Genomic DNA, 27,030 nt, shown 5'->3' with positions numbered 1-27,030 from the left:
GGGGAGGCGAGAGCACACATACACCATCTTGCCTTGAACCATTCAGTACAAAAATAGCAGTAGAAAGATGGTCTCTGAATTGCTGGCTGATCCCTTGGTTGTGCCTTAACTGATTGCTAGGGAGAGGCAGATTGCACCTTGCACTGAGCGCAGTTAATGCCCAGAAGAAAGTTTGTCCCCTCTCTCCACCCAGCCACAGCTTCCCCGGCCGAGGTACAAGCTATAAAAATAAAGATTTCCACTGCTCAGCACTTGCCCCCAGCGGGGATGCTCTGGCGCACGGAGCCGCAGGGCGGGCACGCGGGCTGAGCAGTTTGAAGAGCTGCTCTCGGATTTCTTTACATTCGCTGTGCTAGGGCTCGCGAGAGTTCAAGGGGATCTGGCTGCTGCTGTTACAGCTCAGTTTACATCCCTGCCCAGGACAGGCCGCCCTCCCCTTCCCAGTCCTTGTTACGAGCTCTGCCAAGGGTGACGCCGTCTGCGGTGGACACGAATCATTCCGGCGCGCGTCCTGCGAAGGGAGGCAGGGCAGGATAGGACCTATCTCTGCACATGCCTGACGAAGGCCTGCACGAGCTGGAACAAGGGCTCCTGCCCCTCGGGACCCAGCTTGGACGCCGACTTTCCCTGGGGAGAGGGGAGGACCCCACTGGCGGGCGAGGAGGGGCCGCCGCGGCGGAAGTACCGCGACAGGCTGGAGAGCAGCGTACTCTGAAACGAGAAGCAGCCAACGAGTTAGTGACCTCCAGCGCACGCTCCTCTTGTCACCCTGCAGCACAGGGACAGGCAGCAGCGGGTGCAGCACAGGGTGACCTGGGGCTGCGACTCGTGCAGGGGAAGGGGCTGAACTGGGCAGTTGAAGATAAGTGAGCTCCAGCCACCAGCCATTCACAGCCAAGAGGCAGGAGGGATGCAAGAAGCTGCTCACCAGCTCAGAGCTGAGCTCCTGCTTCATCCGCTGCTTGTCACGGGGGTGCACAGCTGGGTCCCTCAAATACCGAACGGCCTGGGAGATGAGCAGGTAGAAACAGTTTTCCATTGTAAACATGAGCAGGGACCTGTGCGGAGAAACACGAATCAGCAGGAGCCAGAGATCACCACTGTTCATTTTCAAGGTCATGTACCCTTAGATAAACTTTACACAAAAAGCGCACGGGAGGGTTCACTGTTGCTGTTCAGATTCTGCTCAAGCAGAGATATCCAGAGCTACAATCCACAGAGCAGAAACGCCCAGTGGCCAACACAGAAGTCCAAGGCCCCAGTAAAACCTCTGAATCTTTATGTTGATCTGAGGAGCCTGGTTTCTGCTCCTCAGTCATGACTAAATAAAGGAGCTGAAAACTTACTTGAGGGTTTTGGTTCCCTCTTGCATATTCAACCCTGCAGCTTGAGGGAAAGGTTCCTTCTTCTTATCCAGCTTAGAGGGAAAAAGAAAAAAAAAAGGCATTAGTGACAGGATATACAAAAAATGCTCCCATTCTTCAAACCATCAGCTGAATGAGTGCCCTGACATCATTGCAACTGTTGTGCTCTCCCAAACAGAGAAATGGCTAGTACCTCTCCTAACATGTTAAGGGCCACATTGACTGTGGCCAGGAGGGTCCCAAAGGATGGTGCAACATCTGAATCGAAGGCTGGTGTGGTGAAACTCAAAACGAAGAGCACGTTGTACTCAGCAAGGTCCAGTGACTGTGGGGAAAAAAGGAAAAAGAAGAGTGTGTGACTCCAGCGGCCACGAATATGCTACTGTCATAGAGAAATGAATACACTGTCCATATATCACACTTTTTGCATGGTGAATTTGCAGCACTGGAGGTCAGTTCCCAGATCTCAAGTATCCTGATGGAGCAACAGAGAGTACAGAACTGCACAAGAGCACAGAACTGCTCTGCTCAAGTGGAGAGGAAAACAAGGATGCCTTTTCCAAAGAGTGACATAATTCCCTCCACACTGAGCAGTGCTTGATTCCTATGGGGATTCCTTATGTCCTGCCTTCCTGCTTTGTGCAGGACACACTGAGACGAAAGCAGGGTCACTCTCTCAGTCCCAGAACACGACTTAGGATACTGAAAACTGCCCCCTTCAGAGAGCAGTACCTCTCCTCTTCTGTACCTGATCAAGGAGGATCTGGCAGACGTCAGGGGTAAAATGACGCAGGGCAGCAAGAGATTTGCTGAGGATTTTCAGGAGGCTGTACTGCACCGTGAGCAGCGCCCTCTGCTCGGCCGCCTCCGACTCCGGGCTGGGGTGTTTGCAGGAGGCCTGGGGGTTCCGCTGCACCCGCGGGGTCACGCTTGATGGAAGGGAGTCACCGTTTTTTGCCTGCAAAGAATGGAGAAAAAAAAGCAGAGGCTTGAATACAGACATCACTGCTTTGTTTGAAAGCAAATGCTTTCAGGACAAAATGTTACTAGCAAAAGGAGTGAGGAAGAGAGGCACCTCAACGTTTTGAGCTGCTAGAAGCATGAGAATTCATCACTAGTGCACACCAGGGGAGGCAGTGCATTGCAGGGATGAAGCTGCAGAGGCTGCTGTTCCACATGTTGGGAAAGGATCCTCTAACCAGCCTCAGACATGCTGGAATGGCACATCACAACACATCTGCACCTCCCATCCACCTAAGGATTCCCCAAGAGCTCTATCACTTAACCAAATCAAATCAAACTGATGACACCAGGTCAACAACATGTCTTAATTCATCGGAAATGAGACCCCAGGGAATGACAGCAACAGACCATTCTCGCTGCACCACAGGCAGCTCTGCAATGATAACGTCCCTCCTCGAGTAATGGCCGCTGTTTCTGCAGGACCAGCCTACAGAGTCTAGAGTTTTTAGAGCCTAGCCTAATTCTTTGTAAGCTTTTTCTGTGGAGAGTTGCAAGTCCTAACTTTTAAACTTTGAGTTTGCTGAATGTCAGCATTCACCACTGGGAACAGAGCCTGGATATTAAGTGTATTTGCCTTTTAAGGAGAAACATGGCTGTGGTTTAATGTCCCCATTCTCACCTGTAAATAGTGCTGGAGCATTTTGCGACTATGCAGGAGGGAGGTGCAGGCCTGACACAGGTAACACAGATTCACCTAAAATACACAGGGTGAGGGAGAAATAATCTTGTAAAATATCAAATCTCATCCACATATTCAAGCAATCACTGCATGCATCAATCTAACAAGACTATATTATACCACTGTTGTCACTGACGACTGAGAGGAAGACATTGAATCCCCTGTTACATTTCCAAGCAACCACATCTGTGTCCCCAAAAACCACCTTCACAACTCAATCAGACAATGCAGAGGACTTTCTTTTATAGAAGAGATTTATCTACATGAACTTCAGCAATAGTTCCTATGAAAAGAGCAGTAATAAAAAGACCAGGTAGCATCATTCTCTTAAGCACATATAACTCCCTGAACTCCAAGACAATATGTTACCCAGAGCAGTATCCTGATTCCTACCTGTGTATCCCTCATAAGTTGTGGTAGATGAAAATGCCATTCTTTTGTGAAATTGGAGAGCTGGAGAATGAAGCCAACAGTGTGATCAGCCTCTTCCAGGCAGGCCAGGCTCTGTACTGTCCGTACTGCGTTCAGGCACTAGGGAAGGAGAAAGAATCAGGGCACTGACAGTTAAAGCACACAAAGGCTCTTCCCCTCTCTAGAAACAAAAGCTGAAGATGAGTAAATTTGACCTTAGCACAGTAAAAACATTTTGACAAAATGAAAGCAGCTGGACAGCACAAGGGTTCTCAACTCCTGGCACAGCAGGTTCTTAGCCAGGGATCGATGCACTCCACAGACCTGCTGTTTGTCCACGGGGCTCGCTCACACACAGCACCTACCTGCACACCCCACTTCCCCAGAGCTGCACTGACACAGCTCAGTCAATCCGTGGGCTTCAGCTCTGCAGGACAGAGAGGCAGCTCTCCAGCTGCGTGGGGACTGAACCCTGAGCACATTTTCATTACCTGAGTAAGTCTGAGCTGAGACCATTTCTAGGAACAGCTCTCTCACTTTTTTTTTTCTTTCCTTTCCAAAGCAGATTGTCACAAACTAAGTCCTTAGCAAACTGTCCCTTTTGTTAACACATTGAGTAGGTGCATTAAGCAGCAAAGTTACAATCCTGAGAGTAATAAGGACATACAAATGTTGAGCATCCATGCTTTAAAAACTCTCTTAGCAGTTATCCCTGCCTGACTTCACGGCTTGTATGCTATTCTCCTTCTCTGTTTCATTATTTCTTGCAAAGTTTTTGGATACTGTGTCTTTTCAATGTCTATGTAATTTCTGACATATTTCCACAGCTATTTTAACACAGAAGGCAAGTGAACCGCCCCAGAGGAAGTATTTGACATACCTGAAGAATCCTCTCCTGATGGACACCCACAAAGTCCAAGGCTTCTGTGAGGAAGTTGTATCTAAGTGTCTTAAGAAGACGCTCCATCAAGGACATGGAGAGACGATAGACCCCAGGCCAAGAAGGGGCATCCAGAGATTTTCGCGATGAAGCAGATGTCTGAAGAGACCAGATAAAAACAAAAACAAAACAAATGACTTATTTCCATTGCTCTCAGTTAGACACAGGTCAGTTTCAAAACATTATGGAAGTGCCCAGACCCTAGAGGCAGATGCTGCTGCCCTGCCAGGCCAAGGACAGCCAGGAAAGCCGGGCAGGGCAGAGCTCTCCTAGGGTGCTCCCCTCAGAAGCAGCAGCACCCACCTGAATGGCTCCATTCGTGCTAAGCTGGTACACACTCAAGAGGGGCAGGCAGACACTCTGTGTGACACCAGCTCCAGCCACCGCTGCTGCCCCCTACAAGACACAGAACAAATTACTGTTGAAATCTGCATGTCCTTCCTCTCTCAGACCAGAGCAACTCCTCTTGCATTAGATATTTCTGCCCTTTGCATTACAACTCTTCTTTTAGAGAACTTTCAGCTACAGACACTTCTTATATGCTGTTCAAAAATGCAGTGTCAAGAAAAGCAATGCTGGTCTTTCTGCAAACATTAATCTGCATAACTGTACCATGACCCCATTTCCATATCACCTGGTCTGGTATATAACTGATCTTCAAAAAGGTCTGGCTTTGGAAGGCCCCTGCTTTCTCCTGAAATCCTACACAAAGCTGAACTGGCAATAGATAAGTAATGCTTTACTGCAATAATGAGAAAGCAGGTTCTACCATTCTGCTGTTTTACCTGAGCAGGTTAGTTTGTATTGCAGGAGAAGATACTAGGGGAAAACGTTTGTTCTAAATTACAGGTCTGCTCTGACTGGCTGAGTTCTTCTAGCTGAGACATCCATTAGAAGGAAGAACATAAAAATCTAAACAGACATCCACACAACACCTACTGCTTGCCAGCGTCTAGAGAAATCTTTTATCTCCAAATCATTGTTCAGCTGCATAGCAGACAATAAAATGGGACGTATGGCTCCTATTTAAGATGCCCAGCTATATGCTCTCATTTCTCTCCATCTCTCACCTGCTGCGTCCTTGCTAAAGTCAGCAGTAAATGCAATGAGGCCTCTGTGAAGTGCAGGTTTTGTTTAACTCTCAAGCTGATCTCCAGGGCAGCAAAGATAGTAGGAAGCACAGGGACTTTCCTGGTTATCTGTAACCAGTAGTCTCCATCTTCATCAACTTCACACAGTTCTTTGGCTAGATGCAGACCCAGAACACATACCTAGAATAACAGGAACGGAGGAGAACACGGTACAGAGGTTTTTCATGTATACCAAGAAAAAGAAATCTTATTAACACAATCTGAAGTGCAATCATTCTCAAACTTTGCTCAATTAGTGACATAGTTGAAAAGCTGACATGGGCTGAAAAGACATGAAGTACTTTTGAGGCAGAAACTCCTGAAGTTTTCTTTGAAGGTATCAGGTTGTAAGGGAGAATTTTTCCAAACATACACAGTACACAGAACGTTTTTTTTTTTTTTTTTTTTTTTTTTTAGAGAAAAGAAACATGGCAAGAAAGCAGATGACAGGTCCTTTACCCCGTCACGCTGGTCCTTGTGTTTAAGTCGGGAGGCATCATCTGTTTCCATGCTGTCCTTATCATCCGCAGCATCTCCAGAGGTCAAGCTGTTCCGGGTCTGGTCAAAAAGGGCAATGACCTCATCCTGGAGCGTTCCGCACACGCTGAGCACCAGCTGGGAGTACTGTGGGATCTCATTCACTGCGACACACAGCAGCAAACAGTTAACATAATCCTTGGATTTGGGCTTCACACTTCTTAGTATTTATTCTGTTTTCATTTCAAAACTTATAAAAAGGAGTGTAAGGAACTGTGACTACGTTACATGATTAAGCTTAGCAGGACTTAATAAGAGATTAGATGGTCATCTGACCATAAGAACATGTACTTTCCCTAAGAAGTTGTATAAACCGATGACATTTCACAGCACAAATCAGACACTATTATGGGAAGATTATTCCATTAACTTCTCACTACAACATTTCCTACATATTTCTCCAGATTGCTGGTACATAGCAGGGGTACAGACTATGTTCCAAGACTTCTTATAATATTAAATTCTCATCAAAAACATAAATTGCACCTCCTCTTCCTGGTATTACTGCACACTAAAATTCACTAGCAAACAAAAAATTCACAGAATTAAAACTCCCGATTTTCTATTTGAATTATTTTTCAAAAGAGATGGGCTTGCAGAACGCAAGCAGTGGGATAAGGACTACACAGAAAGGCAAGCTGATATCTACCCCTGAACAGCACAATTGCCTTTATCTGTGTTGCACAGCACCTAATCCAGATTGTAGTGACAGCCTTCAAGTACTACTGTAATGTAAAATATCCCACCAGTGACTGAAGTAATGATTGGATTGTTCTCTGTGGTTTGTAACAAAATGTATCCCCAAAAGATTTCCCTACATTGAACCACTCATTATGTCTCACCAAGTCATTTGTTTCAGAATATAAAAAGCTGTACACTCAGTTCTGAGATGACATTACTTAGGTGCCTCTCCCATCCTCAGAGAACTATTTTCACAAACATGTAGGAACTTAAACAGCTCTCAGATCTCTATCTCCTTCCCTATTGAATTGATCAAACATAGGGGTTATTGCTGGGAAAAGACACGAGGTGGGAAAGTCAGACAAACACTGTGAATGACAAAAGCTTCTGAAATGAGCTAAAACAAGTAAGAAAAAAGGCAGAATTTGCACAGACTGCTGACTATATTCAGCATCCTGCACTACAACTAACACCACACACATTTTTATCTTGGACACACTAGCAGTAAGAGCGTATTCAGCTGTTGCAGTCCTGCTCTTGATACTCCTACACCACCTCACCTTTCATCTCCTTCATTTGCAACACAGTGATGAGAGCTGAGAATACTTTGGCTTTGGTCTTCTCCATCATCTGCTGATCTGCCTGTAGTACTCCCTCCAGAATCTGCGTCAAGGAGTTTATGATTTTATCCACAGAACCCAACTCGCTGACAATAAAAAGGGAGAGCTCTTCAGATTAGACAAGATCCCTCAATAAATATATTGGCTTGACTGAACTGTGTGAATCATAGGTTGTATGATCCACACAAATAAAAGCAGTTCTTCCAGGTGAACTCTAAGTCATCAACTGGATCTCAATAAGGACATTCCACAATCAAGCAAGAATGCAAGACTATCAAAAAAGCCTCTTTGATACATTTGGAAGCAGGAAGTCAAACCATAAATATATTGTTTGACAAGAGATTTCATCAACAAAGCATAAATATGGCCACCCCAAAGACTAATAAAGCATCAGTTTTCAGTTTCCTTCACAAATCACTAAGGGAATCTCACTAAGCAAAACACTTGAACAAAACCTCCCGAGTTTTTATATTAGCTGTGACTAATAATGATCCAAACAAAACACCTACCTCTTCCACTGTTTGAGCAGGATCAGAAGAAGAGTGCATAGCATGGATCCCAGCTGCAGACAGGACACTGACATGGGAACCAGAAGCTACAAAAAGATACCCCAAGAGTTATAGTTGTGGTAGTCATGGGTAAGACTCAAATATCCCAAACACCACCACCAACTGACCAGGTTTGCTTTTCAACAGGTAGCAGCATCCTGAGACAGGACCCTCTACAGGTTGCCCAGGAGTTATGAGAATGAAACATAGAAAATAAGGGTAATTCTCTCCCCAGTTAATTCAGGGAGAGAAATTTTGATTCATTTGATTTCACAAAATTTAAATGAAGTGTGATGGTGTGCAGCTGCAGAACTGGAACTCCCCTTAGTACAAAGGACATGAGCAATCGATGACTGGGATATTTAAGAACTAAGAGGCACTGGCACCTACCAAAACCTTAGTCCCATTTAGCACATCCAGAAACAATTGCTGGTGGACTGCAGAATCAGTCAGATGCATTATATCTGCCTAGGAGGCAAAAACATGGAGATGAGCTTAGACAAATATAACAAATGATGCAATTCTTCAAAGAAGCATTATATTAACAGTTGACAAAAAGTTGGCAATGAGTGATTTTCCTCATAATGCATCTCTATCGCACTCAACTCAGCAAAATCTTCTCAAGACCAAAGAATTACTTAGAATTGCTATAAACATTGTTTACCTCCTCCCTCCTTTGCTCAGATAACATGCTCAGTTTGATTAGACAACCAAACACCACCTACTCTACCTATTCTTTTGTATAACACTTGTGCCAGCTTGTGTTGTAAGCGTATGTACAAAATAAGTGGAAAAAAAAACACACTGGCTTCTTCATTATGCCATATGTATCTGGCCCTGAAAATTTGACATTACAATATTCAAAAAGTTAATCTCAGATTATGCTGAAAGGTAAGAGGAAAAAAGTACTAAAGTAGCTCTTACATGGGTAGTAGAAATAATCAGCAGCATCCGCCAGGCTGAGATCAGCATCTGATACTCTGTCATGGAGGCACAGCTGCTCCCCTCCGTCTCTGCCATGTGGTATGCCAGTAATTTCACATATTCTGACCAATAAGCAAAGCGCTTTTTGGTGGAGAAATTCTTCAGCGTGTCTTTCAGGGACTGATCCAGGGAGCCCCTGACCAAATCAAGAGGAGAAGTTATCTTCATTTATTCTCTGGTCAGAAAATATACTCCCTTCTGAGATTCAGGCAGGAAAGACAAGCACACAGCTTGCAAGTGAAGGTTATTCCATAAAATAGACCTGTACAGGGAATCCCACTTTTTGCATCAAAAGTGAAGGAAAAAGATGAACCCTGAAGAAAATACGTATTTTGTTTGTTTGCTTGTTTAATTTTAAGCAGAGGTTTCAGTTAGCTCTGACTTTTCAGTAAAGCAAAATGGCAGTTATGTCTGGGAAAACCACCCAGCTAAGAGAAAAACACTGAAGTGCTATTCACCAGTCACTACAGTAGGTGCACTTAGCTTAGTTCACAGTTAGTTTTAATAAATAATATTTATTTTCATTCCAGGATAAAAGGAAATACTAATACTAATGTTCCCAATTACAGGCCACACAGAAGCATTCTTTGTGTAACTGATGATTAGAGGAAATTCAAAGGTATCATTACCACCTGTTTAAGAACCAGTGTTCCTCACAGGTTTCCATAGAATCATGTGTACTACCATATCAACGTTCTCAAAGCCTGCATGGTCTCTCAATATTTAACACAAACAGCTTAGATAATTAAAAACAACTGGGATGAAGGACAGACTATCAAAGACTTACTTGACAACATAGTAGATCTCCAGGCAGATGATTTTCATGATTAAGGCACACGTGTCCAAGACACTGAGCTATAAACCAAATAAATGTCAGATCTGAGTATCTTACTCTGCAGGGTGAATTGAACTCTAATTTACCCCTCCCCATCCACTTAAGGCAACTACCACTCCAGTTAGAGAGGCAACAAAAACCTAATGGATTCTTCTGTGCTACTAATCAGCCTGAGCTATGCCTAGAAATGCAAAAAAAGAGTTTATTTCGCCAAAAAGCACACAAAATATAGTATTGATATGCTATACGTAGTATATTTAGTATATTAGCTCCTTGTAAAGAACAAGTCATCACAGATGCGAGGGTCACATTTTTTTTTGTTTCATACATTAACAAAGAGCAACAGATCTCAAAAATCAGTCTGTGGCTGCACAGCCTATCCCTGCAGTGCCAGAAGGCGTATGCTGCAACTCCTGCCTGCGTTTAAACCAGCTGATTGCACCTCTTTTTAGAAAGATACAAACAACACAATACTAAGAAACCCATTCCAAAAAGCACAAAACCACATTAATTTTGTTCAGATGCAACTCACCTCTGATGTTTCTGAAGGAGGAGGAAGCGTCCCAAAGAGAGGATTAGTTAAGTTTTCCCAAAACTTTGGCCTGAAAATATACAAAAGTAGAATCAGTTATCCTTCCATTGCCACATGCTTAAGCCCTTGTCTGTCCCAGACATCACAGAAAATATGCTTTAGTTAAACATGAGTTCATCTAATCCTGTGTAAAAGAAACTGAATGAAATAAATTCACTTCCGAATATACACCAACAGGCTTCTCATTTCCTTCCTCAAGAGACTACCATAGATGTTAAACACAAAGCCCACAGGTTGCACACCCTTAGCAGGACACACAAGGACAATATGATTGTCTCTGAAAAGCCTGATGAACTGAAGAAAAGGCGTTAGGAGAAAAAACAGGCATCAAGGCAGACTGTAGAGACACAACTCACTTGGTTCTCAGAACTAGCATGGCGCTGTCTCGGCGGTCCTGCCACAGGGCGTGCAGGAAGGCAATGGCAGCCCGATGCAGCAGGGGAGGGCACCAGTACCTCTCCTGTTGTTTGGAGTCTATCAGCTCTAAGACAACTTGGAGGCAACTCCACTCCCCTAAGCTGAATTCCTAAAGGAAAAGGAAATAAGAAAAGTTACTTCTCCACAGAAGTACTATATAGGCACCTCCTAAGTGCCTTGTTGCTCGATTCTGTTTAAACAGTACAAAAGTAAATAAATCCCGAGTGTCTGCTGCAGGTATACATTTTGTGTACATATCTATAAAATATAAATGACTGTGGAATGTGTAGGAATAGGAACAGGAATGTGTAATACTGAGGAGAGAAATAAATAACTATTTCCATAGGGTAGGTAGTTCAAAGAAAAGAAAATTTAAAATGATGTATGTTGAGACTTCTCAATCAAGTACCTTCCAGAATTCCCACCCCAAGAAGACTTGGAACTGCAAAGCACTTGAGACAGAGCATTTTCTCAATTGTCAGGTTTTTAATTGACTGTCAGAGTCAAGAAAGTGGGCTACAGAGATCTTTGGTGTGACCCAATTTAGCCATTCATATGTTAATTCAGTATCTGCTTTGAGATCTCCGGAAAAGCCTCTCTCTTGTTGTAAGGAAAGGTGTAGCTGGGACAACAGCACACCCATCAACTGTGAACACATGCTGCATTTACCTTTACATGAGGTGTATTAGGTTATCTGTTAGCCTGCTGCCATAAGACGGGGATAAACATATTTTAGACTAATTTACAATAAAAATGACCAAGCATCTGCTATTCTACCTTTGACCCATCATTGCCATCCTTCACTTCCAAGTTCAGGAATAGTTCGATGAGCCCGGGTTGTGTCTCCACTGCAACCGTGAGGAATTCCAGGATCATGACTTTGATGCGCATGTCCTCGATCTTGCTCTGCAGGCGGGTCAGGAAGGCATCCCGGATGGCAGCAGCATCACTGCCAAGGCAGGCGTAAACCGACATGGGAGCAACCTGCAAAAGGAAAGAAACGTCAGCAACGTCATTAACCAAACTCTGCAGAATGCTGCTTCCCTCTGTTACAACGGTGAATTGCATTTCAAATTGAAACTCCAAAATATGTAATACTGAATCTAGAAATAGAAGTGAGGGGATTCAAAAATAACAGTTATTTTCATTAAGTAGAAAGAAACTTGCAAACTGAGCCAAAATAACCTCTTTGGTAATATTGCACTCTGCCTTATTTCACAAGGAGCATGGCAAAACTGAAAAGATTCTAGTTCATGCGGCCTTCAATAGATTTGTACTACGTACCCTGGCAAATGCACCTGAAGAAATTATCCTGAAAGAGTTTCAGTCCCAGAATTAGTCAAAAGTGAAAAAGCAAAAAAGCACTGGACTAAGCTTTATATTACCGTAGCCAGTCGTTTGAGCAATTGGATGGCCAGGCGTGGAAGTGCAGGGTCATGTTTGTGATAGATATATTTGGCCAAGACAGCAATAAGATTGTTTCCATGAGCACCTGAAAAAAACACAATTAAAATCAAAGAGGAGAATCTGAAATAAGATGCAATTATTTACCAATTATTTCAATAGTGGAAGGTGGAAATTAGCCCAGTCTTCCAAAATAAGAAGATATGGGCCCAGTCAAAGGTACTAATGGCAACTGGTTTATTAAATGATTCAGTTTGTCTTGCTACAAAGCTGCAAAACCGAGCCATGTTTGTTTAATATTTCAGAAGTTGCCTTAGAGGAAAAAAAATGCCTTAGAGAATGGAGAAAGGGCTTTCACCCATTGCCAGAGAGCACTTTTTGGAACCTTCAAATGCCAAATACGTTTGCAAAAAAATATATTCTGATTATCTGCACATAACAGAACAGCATAGCTCCCTGGAAATACATACCATGCTGAGTAAGTGCCTGTTCCAAAGGTGACACCACGCTAGAGGGGGGTTTCAACCGGATGACATTATTGGTGACTGAGAATGCCAGCTTGACTGTTTGTATCAGCAATTGACCTTGGCCTTGTGATTCATCACTGTTTCCAAAAGAAACCAAAATAGGTCATTGAGTTGACAATTGACATTTATTATTTGCATAACATTCAAAGAAAAAAATCTATATGCTGTCAGGCAGGGGTCACAAGGCATCTCTACTCAGTCTCTCATATCACCACGTAACAGCTGTTGAAATACAAATCCTCTGAACACACACAAAATTTCTAGCCAGACCTGAGTTTTCAGTGTCAGATAACAAAAAAGAAAAACAGTCTGACAATCTATTGTCACTTTCTTTTTCTTCTTCTGGATCCAGAGATTTTAAATCTGTTAAAACAGCAGGAGAAACATTTCCAGAACCAATCTCTCAGAAACTGTAATGTTTCCAAACAGCGTGAAGGGATTAAACTGCTCTAAGTCTGGTATTTTCATTAAGATTTTCCTTATCAGATAAACATAGCTAGAGAAAAAGCCAAAAAAAAGGCTTTTCATTTTCCCCTTAATAAATCTGGATTTGGGTCCAATTTTTTATTGTGAAAGAACAAAAATTACAGTAATTCCTGGAAACTACTCGCTGCTAAGTTTTGCTGTGTCTTTGTGTTGAGCAAGGTTGATTAGGAAAAGAGAGCAGAGGAAAGGGGAGGGATTCAACCACAGCTAAAGTAAAAGTTTCAAGTCTCAGTGAGAACCACAAGGAAATTAATACTCTTAGCAGAAAAGCCAGATAGAAGGTTTGTCCCCCCAAACATAGGGCAGTTTCCTTTGGCTATCTGCTCTGTTGATGCCCAATTAAGACTAATCAAATTAAAGCCACATTTGAAAGTACATTTTAGTACTATCTGTTGCTTCTTTCCTTTGCTTACGGAAGTGATAAACACACAACTCACCTACTAGACTGGGAAGCCATCACCATATCAATAGTGTCCACACCAATTCCCATGATGTTAATGACCGCTTGCCCCGCTTCAGTGTTGGCCAGACTGAAGATGCACAAGGACTGAAGGCTGGGGGCATTGCTGTGAGACAAAAATGACACAGGACAGCATAATTAAGAGCACCTGCAGTACGTTCTCACCTAGCTCCAAGTAAACTACCACCAAATTTCTACATTCCCCCCAACGCCACTTTTTTCTCCCTTCCACATTCTTCAGAGTGGGTTTACCAAGTATGAAAGTGGATGGCAGCCTGTCTTGGGGAACCTACCTGCTGATTTCTCTTCCCTCACCAGGTGTTCTAAAAAGCAATGTGGTTCACTCTGTCCCTAAACTTTTCCCACCCTACCTGAACTCAGTAATACAGACAGGTGCTGAAATCAGCACTACACAACCACGTCAGTTTACTCTTGGAATTTAGTTAAAACATGAAACAAAAACCTCTAGTAACAGAGTCTTCTTGCACTGTAAATGAGCTTACTGCAGCTCGCAAATCCATTGGCCATCTTACCTGCTGCGAGGATCCATCTCAGGGCATAAATTGAGTATAGCATGGATCAACTGCAGAATGAGGCACCCTAAAACAGAGAGTAAATCACTACTCGGTTTTCAGGAAAAGCTGCTGTCAAGCTCCTAACGTTTTTCAAACAAAATTCGCAGTATCTTGCAATAGCGGTAATGCTCAAAGCAACCTCCCAATGGCTTCCAGAGAAGGTCTTGTAAAAAGGGTTGGAAAAATAAAATCAACATTCCCTCCAATAAGACAGTTGATCCTCCCTCCCATTCCCAAGAAAAACCCTGTCATTCTTACCAATTTTCTCTCGTACTCCGTGGGAGTTATATCGCCATTTGTGGTAATTTGGTAACATTTCCTTCAGCACAAACACAATGCAGGGCACCAACCCTTGGCTCTGGGTGCTACCAAGCTGCCCCTAGTAAAAATGGAAACATTATTGCTCCACTTCTGCTTAAAAGGACGTGAAATCTTTTGTAAAAAGGTATTTCAGCTTCTACATCTCTCTCTAGCGTATGAGAAAAAATGTTGAGCGTGAACATTTACAGATTTATAATTGTACACATGGAAGTTATATTCCCTAGCAGATCAGACGAATCAAAAATGAATTTTTTTTGAGAGAGAGAGGCAGACTACAGAGAAAACAGAAACAGCAGCATGAAGAGGAGTGTGAACTAATTATTACCCAAAGACACCTGTTGCACAGGACATCTGCTGTATTTCCCATTGCTATCACAACAGCCTACAGCTGATTTCACACACAGACCACTGCTGCAGCACTCACCCGGACCAGAGTGGTGATCAGGTTCAGGAAGGAGATGGTAACGCTGTACTCGCCTTGAGGCTGCTCTATGCTCATCAGCAGGTTTCCGTAACCCCCGGCATTCATTCCTTCTGCACTGTGGAATGAGCAAGAGAGATCGTGGTATGAATAGCACGAAGCTGCTTCAGGCCAGGCAATGTACATGTACAACCTAAATAACTTCATCTGCTACCAGCTGCAAGCAAGCAAGCACGATCCCAAGTAAGAAGGGGCTGATTCAGAACAGCATAGATTTTACTAGCTTTAAGGTACTGTATTTTGCCTCTCCTTGGGGCTCTATTTTGAGTAGATGAATCGTAGTCTCAACTCAAAATTCAGCACTCTCATCTCCACTGTCCGAAAAGAAACTTCTTGTTACTTAAGCACCTTCTGTCAGGCAACTAACACTTCACAGTTGCATGCAATCCAACTACATACAGTACAAAATAACAGAATCTGTGAAGATGAACCTCAAGATTCCATAATGGAAAAAAGGTTTTGCATCTTTTTATGAAAAGTTTAGGCAAAATAAAATAAAATAAAGGATTACCTAATCATATGATTCATACTGGACACTGGATTGGCAACAAATGGCAAGAATCCTGTGTGGTGAAGATCGGTCCAAACCTGCAAGTGAAAAAGTACGGATACTCCCTCTTGTTCACACATACATGTCTACCAGTATTCAACTCTAGAAAACTTAGTTCATTTCCTTACCTTGGCTGGCATCCGAGCAGCCAGTACTGTCAAACAGTTGACACAAGAAGCAATAACATCCACAGGGGGGGAGATGACAGTCGTTAGCCTAGGAAAGAGCAGTATTATGCATAAAATGCAGTGCCACCAGTGGTCTAGCCTGCATGTTTTCATCAGAAAGCTGTATTCCTCACTGAAGCATGCACAAATAAAATCTTATCAGATACAGTGCAGACATTAGAGTCTAGACTTTCAGTCTAGACTTGCTGCCTCTGCCTCACACTTGAATCAGGGCAATCTACTGTGACAGGTAAGAGTGGCAAGCAGCAAACTGTCAGTGAACAATGATTATGGAGCACAAAATCCATTCCCAGGCAGCTAGCAGTGAGAGGAGAGTTAATAAGTATTGATTGTTTTATCACCAGGAAGGTACTGCCCTAATGGCAGCCTTTATTCTCCTTTTGTGTAAGTATAGCTACCTGCGTAGCTACCAGTGTAAGTATAGCTAACAGTGCGTAGCAAGTCTTGAGACCTGAACACCAATCTTGCAGAGTTCCAGCACTAAGACACACTTTTTGCAAAGCTTTTAATTAAACTGGTAATTGATCATTCTTCTTCTCAAGAGCCTCAGCTGTCAGTGACTTACCTCTGCAGGAGCATGTAGATTCGCGATGTGATCGGCAGAAGACAATCTGCTATTGAAACATCAGTGCTGATGACTTTATGAACGAGATCAATGATTGGCTTTACCCTCTGGCAATGCTGAATCACATCTGGGTAAAGAACATGAACATTAGAATTAATCCCAATTAAGCAGTCATCATATCTGAAGAAATGCACATTAATCCCTTTGCACATCCCTTGAATCTATTCCCAAAACATTTTTATTTTAATCTGTCTAAATTTTTCTATCATCTAAAATTTCTCTCATCTCATATACATGTGCTTAGCATTTTTGAATAAAGTTTATAGAATTATCATAATAAAAATACAGGTTTCCAGGTATTGGAATCAATTAACAAACATACTTATGTCTCTCTCATACCCTCAGTTCCCCAAATGTCCTACCTGCTGTTGATACAACATGGAGCAGCATCTCAATCTCACAGGTGAAGAGTGTCCAGCTGCTGTAGGAATATTCCCACCGTACCAAATAAGCCCGATCATCCAGCATCACTTGGCCCACTGTTCCCTGAGGTATCCGCAAATTTGTTTGCCCTAGCCCTAAAGAGGAAGGGAAATAAAAGTCAAGTCACGAATTTCCTCATGAGTTAGAAGATGACTGTTTAAAGAATTAAATCCTCCAAACTTGCATAAGTAAAGGCTAAATGCAGTTCTCCTACCAAGAGGATAAAGGAGCTTTGGAGCCTGTCTTCGCCAAAGTGTGCCATCTTCATGAGAGATCACATCAGGAGGTTTATGCTTGTACAGTTCAATATAGAATGACATTTTATCCAGGAAACTGTATACCTGCACAGAGAGAGAGCTTAAAGAATACAATTAAAGAACCAGAATGTCTCAAAAATAAATCAACCAGGTCATTTCTAGAAATAGGTAAGTTTTGACGCACAAAATATCCTTCAAACATGCCAACCCTACCAAAACTCAGTTGGATACCTGTTATCTAGGGCTGCAACTGTAATATGCATTTCTAAAGGAAAGAAAGGAACAAGTTTCACAGAGCACGTTCTTCCAAATCTCTCCCAAATATTAAGAGAGATCCTATACCTTTTTTGCAGTAGATTTATCTGACACAAGGGCCTGGAGCAGCTGAAGGAGAGGAGTAAGAAGATGGGGGAACATCCCACACACACTGTCCAGGATAATACCCAGACCTGCAGTTGGTTCCTGGTGGTGGAAACAGAAAGCAAATGTCCTATTACTTAAAAAAATATATATACTAAATGGTCTTAGGATACTTTTAATTTTTAAGATGTACATTTAACATTAATCATGCAAAAAGTACCACTCCAGTCCTTGCACAGACTAAAGCATGAGGCAGTGTGCAAGTATAACGCAAGAAGTAAGACTATAATGCATCACATATCATCCTGATTCTGTGACAACAAAAAAATAAGCTTGATGCTTTTGCCAGCAGTTAGTTCAATCCTTGCAACCCCCAGCTCTGGTTTCAACTATCACCTATATTAAAACTTGCTCCAGTATCCTTCAAGAGTAAAGCCAAGGCTGTACCTAAAAGGCAGGAAAGGGCAAAAGTAAATCAAAGACAGATACAGGTGAAAACTAACTCCTCAGGCCCTCCTAGCCACTAGTTAAGTAGGATCAGTCTGTTCTTTTCCTAAAAGGATCTTTCTTCTTTATTGTGTTTTAAGTCTAAGGTAGGTAGGTCAAAAAGCTTCCAACATACTCACCGTCTTCCAGAAGAGCTGAGGAATGCTGGAAGCAGCCAGAACTTCACATGCTGCATCAATTATATCCTTCAAAGAAAGAGGGGAAGGAGAAAACAAGAAGCTATTTTATACAGACAGCTTTTACCCCAACCACGTTTTGTCACATCTTTGGAATTTAAGTTTCCATGTTTATTCAGTTTATTCACTAAAATTGAATTGCTTTCTCTATTCAAAAAAGGGGAAACATTTAGAGCATGCAAACCCAGAAGAGGCAATCAGGCTAACACCACATTCATTAACAACGAATGGACTTGCTAAAAACAAACATATCTGCCACATCCACAGAGGCTGTACGAAGTCTTCCCAAACTTAGAAACTGAGCATGAATAATTTCCATTCTTTTGGAAATAACACATCAGCAACTAGCTTCAAAACTAAAACACACAGTATCTTTCATTATTAATCTCATAATAATTAATGTCAGGATACAGAGGTGTTCCTCAGTTTACATCATGTAAACAGAGGAGGAAATATAATAATCAATCTTTAGAACTATGTAAATCACATAAAGTTTGCTGTTTCAAACACAAGATTAACATTTCACACAGGTAGTTACTTCAGTTACAACATGTTATTCTACATTAGATAACAGACAAAATGAGTCTTGGATGCTTACCTGCTGATTGCCTAACGTATGCAACTCCAGTGATGTCAGGACAAAAGAAAGTAGACCATAAATACACATGCAAGCTGTGCTGGCAGTACACTGGAATGAAAGAATACACTAGATCATTACAGGAAAAAATGTAAAGTACAGAACACACTGTAGCAGTCCTCAATCTCCTTTTTGGATCTGGAGTAGATCAGACTAACTGCCTTTCATACCTCGTTGCTGCAGTCAGCAGAGAGGCAATAAAACAGGGAGCAGTTATTAACTAAGACCTGCATAGCATGAAAGATTCCACTGAACTAAGAAACATTGCCACTATCGGTATCATCAGAAACTTCTTCAAAGCATCATCAAAAGAAATAATTGGTGTTCAGAGGAATAAAAAGGCTTTACTTTCCTTGGTTTCTGCCTACAAGGTAGTTTAGTCATATATTGCATTATCTATTGAAACTATACAGAGAAAATAGTGCACAGGGATATTAGCTAATAATCAAGATCTGTACACTTAGATAAATGAACAAACATGATTAAATGCAGTCTATTCTGCTCAAATGAGATATAGCTCCTTGATTTACAGAGCTAATGTTCATTTATTCTTTGGGCATAAAAATCTGTGTAATTTCAATTTGACTTCTCTGAAATCTCTGATTTCTCTGAAATCTCTCTTCACTGCAAGCAGGTGAGATGATAAAATATCCATCACTTACTGTTCCTTTACGACATGCTCTGCTTAAAAACAGATTTAGATTGAAAGAACACTGGTCCAAAATCACCTGCTTTCAACCACGCCTTTACATCATTAGTAGTTAAAAACTTTGAATAGCCTAAAAATAAGCTTATAAGAAACTCACATTTTTCCCTCCACTGCTCAGCGATCGGAGCAGCTTTGTCAGATACTGGAACACGTTCAGCTGGATAGCAGTGCTGCCCATTCTCCTGATCAAGTTTGTTGATTCTTCTGGGTTTACAGTGTGACGGAGCAGAGCCCAGGCCAAGAGCACGGGTGCATGATGTGAGACATCCCCCAACTGCAGCAGCTGATTGTCCATTTCCTGCTCAAAGACAAGGCAGAAACAAAACAACCAAATCTGTCTTAAAACTCACGCTCAGCAAGCATAGAGCTGACTGTGTCTTAGCACTAACCATCACCTTTCCTTTGCAGATAACTATCTCAGACATGCAACTCATCAAAATATACATAGTTGCAGCCTTGATTTAGTTTTCTGCATGGTTCATCAGCTCATAGCTGTTCTTGTCTCAGGTGTTCTCTGTCCTACATATCCCAGACAATACAAACATCTTGCTTCATCCCTTTCTGGCAAGTTCGCACTCTCTATTTCTTTGCTTACACCTTTCTTTGGAGACAGGCCCAAGATAACTCAGCAAGCATGCAGAAGAATTTCCTTCTTATCTGCCCCAGAATGTTATATAGTTATGTTAGTCCTCTCAGTCAGCATGACCAAGGATCATGAATTTAGAGATATAATCTGGTAACAGCACTGTTCAAAAAACTATACTAAGTTCCATATTGTAAGGCCTACCCAAGGCTCATTTTGGCAGGGGCTCACCTGGTGGATACGCTCATTATTGGCCAACTTGTGTTCCCCTGTCCTGTCATCCAAAGCACGCTCATGGAGGGAGTCTATTTCCATGCCTTCCACCAAAATAAGAGCACTGAAGTACCTGAAAGCAGGAGTTAAGAACTCAGCATGAAAAAAGAGGCATAAATAGTCAGAGAACAATCTATACTATGCCTTACACAGCAAAGTGAAGACATTATTCCCACTTTTGTAAGCAAACCCATGCTGCTTGAACTGAGGCATCACACTCAACAGCACAGAGCAGACAGAAGTGCTAGACTCCACTCAGATAGCAACCAGACTATCAGCAGAGCAAGGAGGGTGAAAAGACAACTTCATTTCACCACTAGCCAGTCTAACAGTTAAGGATACTGGCTGTTCATTTCTAGTTATACCAGTGACAATGAATTAAAGCTAGTACACATATGCCTCTCTACTTCACAGCTACACCTTCATTTTGCCACCCATGCCTGCTATGACCAGAAAAGCCAATTTTACCGTCATCACACTGAACCAAAGAAAACAACTGTTTTGCTCCACACCCACTCCACAAATATACATGGTAATTACCCAATACGGTCCACCAGGTGATCCATGCTTTCATCTACCAAGTGTCTGTTTGTTTGTCTCGTGCCGAATCCTTGTTCTTTGAACATCTTTGCAAATGCCAGAAGCTCATCAGGTGCCATTTCAAAGTATGCATAGTAGAGGAAGATGACTTCCAGGAGCATGGACTGTTCTCGGAGGCATTGCACAAACCAACGGGAAATCTGACGTTCTGTCTGCACAGGAGAAGATCCTACTATTATAGACTGAAGTTCACAAATCAGTAAAAGCAACCAGAAACCATAAAGTGTTGGGGCATTTCAGTAGTTTGTTTAGTAAGTGGCTTGAACCAATGCCAAGAAAACCTGCTTTTCTGTCGCACTGTTAACACCGGGTGTGCGGATGCAGAGAAAGGGATCTGTTGGCCTAGCACTATCAATGCATTTGTTACAAGGAAGAATATATTTCCAATATCTCCTTTTGCTCTAGATCAAAAGTGTGTTCCCTTAAAGGATTTTTTTTCGTGTTTCACAGAACAGAAAAATATCCTTTTTAACTGTTTTGGCACGTATTCACTATCCAGAAAACGACAAATAAAGAATTTACAATATTCAGAAATAATTGCAAGAAACAAAATACCATGAGATTTCCATGTGTTTCCCACGTAGGAGCTTCTGCTTTGTACAGCTCTTCAAACTGCTTCCGGTAATTAGGAACCAATTCCTTGTCCAACTTTTCAACACACTGAAAGTATTGTGCCTTAAAAAAAAAGTAAATAAAAGAACTCATATGCAAACTCCTGTGTTTATTATAGCCACAGGTGGGCAATGACTGTGTAAACTTACATATTGAGGCTATGCACCAACATTATATCCAGGAAAAGGTTCCTGTACTCACTGTATATGGGTGCCTCTCATCCTGAAAATAAGTGAGTAGGTGGAGGACACAGCGCAGAATGCAGATCCTCTCTTCATAGTAATAGTCAGCAAGCTGTGAACATACACTGGCATCAGTAAAAACAGGGGATTCTGGATCCTCTCTCATATACTGCCAAGACCTTCAGCACAACATACAATGCTCAAACACTGCAATAGTTTCATCATGCTTCTGTGCAGTTTTAAGTTATCTGAAAAAGCGCTTAATTAACTTTAAAGAAATGAATAAAACATGTCTATGGGGACATGACTATAATTACGCTGCTAACTGAGAAAGCTTGGGAGAGACATGATCTCTCAAAAGAGGGGAGGATGTTCTCTCATTCCTTATGATCCTCACTCAGGTACGACCATCAATCCCCATTTCAGAGTGGCCACTTCATATAACAATACATAAACTTGCAAGCTTTGGAAAACTTAGGAGCGTATGTCTGGCTAGCTAAATTCCCTGGCATAAAGTCTAAAATTTCTGCAGCAATTACTAATGTTGTTCAGATCTGCATGTACATTCCTGTTTCTTAAGCCTTTTCCAAAATCTGTTGTTTATATGAAAAGAATTGCTTAATCGTTTCTAGCTTTTCCAAATCCATACAAATTAAGCTAGTTCTCTGTCACTAGATCTTTTCGTAAGAAAATACAAATGGAAATGACCAACCTTCAGCATCAGAGCCTGACTCTGCCTTTCATCCTGAAGAACAGTCTGTAAACAAAGCACAACAAAATAAGGAGCTACCACCTGCAGAAAGACCTGCTGATAAAATACATGCTCACAAAAAGGACTGAAAGCAAATGGAAAGAGGAATTGTCTCTTTTGTTTTGGAAAGATATATTTTGAAAATACAAAGCCAAAACTTCCATTTGTCAGTAAACATTTGCTCTTCACTTCTACTCATTCTCCTTTAAAAATCTGTAGCTTTCATGTATTCTGCAACAGAGAGGACACAAGTCCTCACAAAGAAATCTGAGGAAAGCAGGACGAGGTACTAGAAGGTCAGGCCTGATTATTTAGTATCACATTTCTTACAGAAAATGCACCTAAGTGTTGCAGGTTCAGAGAAGAAAAGCTACAAAGCCATTTCCAAATCAGTACTCAGACTTGTATGCGACCATTCATCAGTGAGCTACTGGGATTAAGGGAAGATGTGGAATAAATAGAACATAAGTGTGAGCTACAGACCTTCAAGGAGTCCCTTGTCCCTCTGTAATCTTCCTGAAGATAACACTGTAGTAACTGCACACTCTGCTCTTCATCCAGACCCTGAAAAACAGAGATGCTCTGAAATGAATAAAAGGCAACTGAATTGATTAAAGATGAAGTCTCGCTCAAATATTCAGGCAGCATTTCATTCAGAGTAAGCAATTTCCAAAATATATCAAAAGAATTTTTTTGCTTCTCAGGTGATTACTTGCTTTAACCAGTATTTTTCTTTCTGGCCTTGTAAGGCCAAAAAAAGAGTGACTACCTCTGAAAAGCTGCTCTCCTCTCTTTTTTTTAGGTTACTCTGAAAAGCCAAAGCACCTCAAGGTTAATAATTCCTTCAAAAAAAATTGACCTGAAGCCTCAACATGTAACATACAATATTTCCTTTAAGATTATTTTAAATTGAAATGACAAAGACTTAGCAATCCTAGTGACAATGTAATCAAGTGCAGGGATAAAAAAATAACCAGAATAGCACCTTCACTCACCAAAAACTTGCTGACCCTCAGACCCAATTCTTTTAGTGGAGCAGCTACATCTTTATCAGCTTTTATTTTTTCTGCTGAAGTTGTGCTAAAGGAAAAAAAGAAAATTAAGTCATTAAAAATGCATCAGTCTCAAGGAATGAAATAAAAAGATTTTGTTTTAAATTTTCTAACTTAACTTTTGTTTACTTTCAAAAGCCTTTCAGTATTTAACACAATACTATTTTGTAATCTTCCCACCAGATGAAATTCAGCACCATTCATTAGTTTATTACTGTGATAAATGTAGAATATATTTGTTTCTTCTTTTCCACCAAGGGAATCTGGATATATTTCTGAGATGACTAAATGTCAAGAGGAAACACTTTCGATGCCTGCTTGCAAATGATCACTGCAGTTTAGCAGATGCAAAGGTTGAGAGCTACCTAACAGTCAGAGCAGCAGACATTGTTGTTACTTCTCTCTGATGTATGTTTCATGCCACAAAATATTATTTGGATAGAAAAGCACCTTGTCTTTTCGCTTCTCTCCTGAAATCATAAATCACGCAAGAGAGAAGAAATCTATGTAATCAGTGAGAAATAATCTTCTCCATGTATTAGCAGTTCACATTTTAGAAGTTAGAGTTAGTTTCTGAAATCAGGCACTTATTATACCTTGGAGGTTTGTAGTATGAAAGTCCCTCTAAGAGCCTCTGCCAATGTTTGTTCAATTCTGCCGCAATCTGAGCCTAAAAAATGAAACAAATACTACTGAGCAGATTCCTCAGCACACACTTTCAAATCTCAGATTTGCTTAATTTAAACTAGGCAAAGTAGTTCCACCACCACCACCACAAAGAGAAAGGAACAACACAAGACAAACAACAAGAGCATCTATGATTCAAGCTCTGATTCAAGGTGCATATTGTACAGGAAAGCTCGCTGCCTCGCCTAATCACGGGAAGGGAGAGGAAAGAGAAGGCAGTGGACTAGGTTCAGAAACACATTTGGATTTCCAACCTCTGGGCACATTCTTGAAAGCACAGGTTCCGTCCCAGAAAATAATGAAGCAGGCTGTACCACTCATGAATACCCCAGGCCAGCCAGTCTAGAAAGTAGCACTGGTGTCCGCTTCAGAAAGGAACCACCTTTTCACACACACCCTTCCAGGTAGCAGTTCATGAAGCAGCTATAAACAAGGAGTGGAAGAATAAACAAGGAGTGGAAAAAAGAGGAAAAAAATCACACTGAGGAAGAGGGAAAAGCAGCAAAACATATTTTCACTACTATTCAAACACCTGCACAAATGATGCATTTAAGGCATGGAGTCCGTTCAGTGAGAGGCAAACCTGCCTATCAGGACACAAACTTACTGGTTCTCTTAAAGCTGATCTGCCCAGAAGAATAGTCCACAATTCTCTGCTGCTCCTATAAACAAGGGGAAAAGGTAGAGAGCATTTTACTAACAGACACTGTTTCAGGTTTATATTTAGCTTACACATTTCTAAAGTTGCAATTGATTTAAAGCAGATCACATTAGAGGGATATAAGGAAACGTGGAAATTCATATTAAGAACACAACACATCTAGAGCAGTTTATTAGCTCCGTCTCATTTTGCTACTTGGACATTTGAGGTTAGCAAAAGGAAATATAATTAAAGCAGAGAGCAATATTTTATTCAAATACATTTGTTGCTCTCCTCCTAAAAAATCCTTTAGAATAGTTTCCTCTTCCACTACAAATGGAAATAAAACTGAGTGAAGTGAAAAATTGCAACACCTTTACATAAGGAAGAATATTTGCCTCAGCTCTTCAGATTGTTAACTCTGAGCTTCTTGTTTCTTCCTATTTCCTTAGAACTTTTAGGAAAGCCAGTTTGTATTATGAAGTATTACAGATCAAATACTCAGGCACTTGCAAAACAGAAATATGAATCTCCCTGAAACAGTCCTGCAAAAATAGAACAATTCAGGAACCTGGAGCTAATGGAGTTGAGCAGCACAACTCATTATGGAAAGACGGTTGCACAAAACCTTGTACAACAATTTTTGCAAAGCAACAAAAATATTCTAAGAGTATCTTCAAAAGAACTCACTACAGCAGTGAAAGTCATCTGTAATTTCTGACACATGGTGCTATTTAAAAGGATTACACGCTCTGTAATTTTCAGCAGAACTACCAACATAATTTCTAAGGAAGCTAAGGAACTTGTCCTGGAACCTGCCACATTCCTGGATAGTCGGATGCACCTCCCTATGTAACAGCTAAAAACCTTCTGACCTGGGCTTGCAACAAGCCGCAGGCACAACCTCTGAGCCCACGAGAGCATTGAGAGGCCACGATTTTTCCCCCAAAAAAGCATTACTTTGCAGAACAGGGCATCAATCCTGCACAACCAACTCGTCTCACTTTCCCTTCATCTACCTTCTCCTGTAATTAAAACAGACCGCTGTGTGCTCTGGTTCATTAATTAGACTGTAAGAAAGCTAAGCAAGAGCTCTTAATGTGGCCATACGTAACTGCAGCGCCTCCAGCCCCATTAGTGCTGGTAACTGTTAATTAGACGTCCAGGAATCCTCCTTGGTCTAAAAGCGCTACAGTATGTTGCAATAACCGTGCACAAGGCTGAAGATGACACCAAAGAATCTCCAGACCAGGATGTCATCAAAAAGCCCCAGCTTCCTGCACACGTCTTCCCCATCGCTGCTCTTTTAATCTGGTATTTGCAAAGGGGTCAGAGCTCCAAAAAAAAACGGGGATCAGACCTCGAGATTCGCGCGCTTCATGGGGGCAATGATGTGAGTTTAAAAAGTCTGGCAGATCCTGCCACAGCTTCAGCACGAGGCAAGGTTTAACTTAACGCCCCCAGAGCAGCTCTGTTCATCACTTGTGCTCATGAAAATAATAAATAAAAAACGAAATGCTAAAAATAACGAAAAAAAGTCACTGCTGATGCCCGCCGAGGCTGAGGGGGGGGGGTCCCACAGGTCGGGGTCTGTCACAGACCGACCCAAACGCAGGGGGCGGAGGTCTCCACCGGGGGGAGGCGCAGTCTGACAGACATCACTGGGGGGGCGGATCTGGCGTGGGGGGGGGGGGGTCTCGCGTGGGGGGAGTTGTATCCCCACACACGCCACCGGGGGGGGGTGGTTACCGGAGGCTCCTCGCTCCCTTCGCGAGGGACACGGCGCCCCGTGGACGGGCAGATGGCGCGGGCCGCGCGTGTCCCCCCCCCCCCGCACCCGTGGGATCCCTCACGAGGGGGCGGGGCCTCGCCGCGCGCGGGCAGGGGGCGGAGCTACAGCGGCGGCGCGGGCCCCGCGGCCGTTAGCTCCCCCGCCGCGGGAAGGGCCCCCCCCCTCTGTCCCACTCCCGCGGGTGACGCGGGGACGCGCGCGCAGCGGGGACAGGCGCTTCCCCTCCCGCCCCGTCCCGCCCCGCCGCAGCAACGGCCGCCGCACCTCGCGCACAGCCCGCCCGCCGCCATCTTCGCTGCCCTCTCACGTGACCCGCCGCGCGGAGCCGGGAGCCCCGTCCCGGCGTCGGCGTCACGCGGCGGGGCCGCCGCTCCGCCCCGCCCCCTCGCGGCGGCCCCCGTCATGTGACGG

The 27,030-nt window shown here is 42.5% G+C and overlaps 1 protein-coding gene across 1 annotated transcript; it reads right to left on the bottom strand.

Moving 5' to 3' along the window:
* Window positions 1-326: 326 nt before the first annotated feature.
* On the bottom strand, window positions 327-27,028 carry NUP188 (nucleoporin 188). The gene is made up of 44 exons (XM_088525221.1): window positions 26,884-27,028; window positions 24,795-24,849; window positions 24,097-24,170; window positions 23,444-23,528; window positions 22,932-23,012; window positions 22,410-22,454; window positions 21,717-21,809; window positions 21,459-21,578; window positions 20,844-21,055; window positions 20,262-20,376; window positions 19,545-19,745; window positions 18,700-18,789; window positions 18,045-18,110; window positions 17,401-17,520; window positions 17,016-17,142; window positions 16,741-16,896; window positions 16,319-16,445; window positions 15,694-15,781; window positions 15,527-15,603; window positions 14,959-15,073; window positions 14,472-14,592; window positions 14,172-14,238; window positions 13,616-13,744; window positions 12,636-12,769; window positions 12,147-12,253; window positions 11,539-11,745; window positions 10,701-10,870; window positions 10,285-10,354; window positions 9,705-9,772; window positions 8,858-9,053; window positions 8,324-8,401; window positions 7,895-7,980; window positions 7,326-7,471; window positions 6,007-6,188; window positions 5,488-5,688; window positions 4,721-4,813; window positions 4,358-4,516; window positions 3,460-3,597; window positions 3,007-3,081; window positions 2,113-2,322; window positions 1,558-1,689; window positions 1,347-1,417; window positions 929-1,058; window positions 327-711 (listed from the first exon to the last, which is right to left on the bottom strand). The coding sequence occupies exons 1-44, from the start codon at window positions 27,021-27,023 to the stop codon at window positions 541-543; spliced, it is 5,328 nt and encodes a 1,775-aa protein (XP_088381347.1). The 5' UTR covers window positions 27,024-27,028; the 3' UTR covers window positions 327-540.
* Between the last annotated feature and the right edge of the window lie 2 nt (window positions 27,029-27,030).

Source organism: Tinamus guttatus, unplaced genomic scaffold (assembly GCF_059628265.1).
Source record: "Tinamus guttatus ecotype Peru unplaced genomic scaffold, ASM5962826v1 Tinamus_guttatus_pri_ptg000226l, whole genome shotgun sequence".
Classification (NCBI taxonomy): domain Eukaryota; kingdom Metazoa; phylum Chordata; class Aves; order Tinamiformes; family Tinamidae; genus Tinamus; species Tinamus guttatus.
Note: the sequence above shows the minus strand (reverse complement) of the source record. Positions and strands in the feature narration are given on the sequence as shown.

What these genes read in the sequence shown, in the direction of transcription:
- NUP188 (XM_088525221.1), bottom strand. Translation starts at nt 27,023, where the DNA reads ATGACGGGGGCCGCCGCGAGGGGGCGGGGCGGAGCGGCGGCCCCGCCG. An exon ending in CGGAGTACGAGAGAAAATTG is followed by an intron (nt 14,239 to 14,471) that starts GTAAGAATGACA and finishes TCTCTGTTTTAG; the next exon opens with GGTGCCTCATTCTGCAGTTG. An exon ending in CCCTTAACATGTTAGGAGAG is followed by an intron (nt 1,418 to 1,557) that starts GTACTAGCCATT and finishes TTTCCCTCTAAG; the next exon opens with CTGGATAAGAAGAAGGAACC.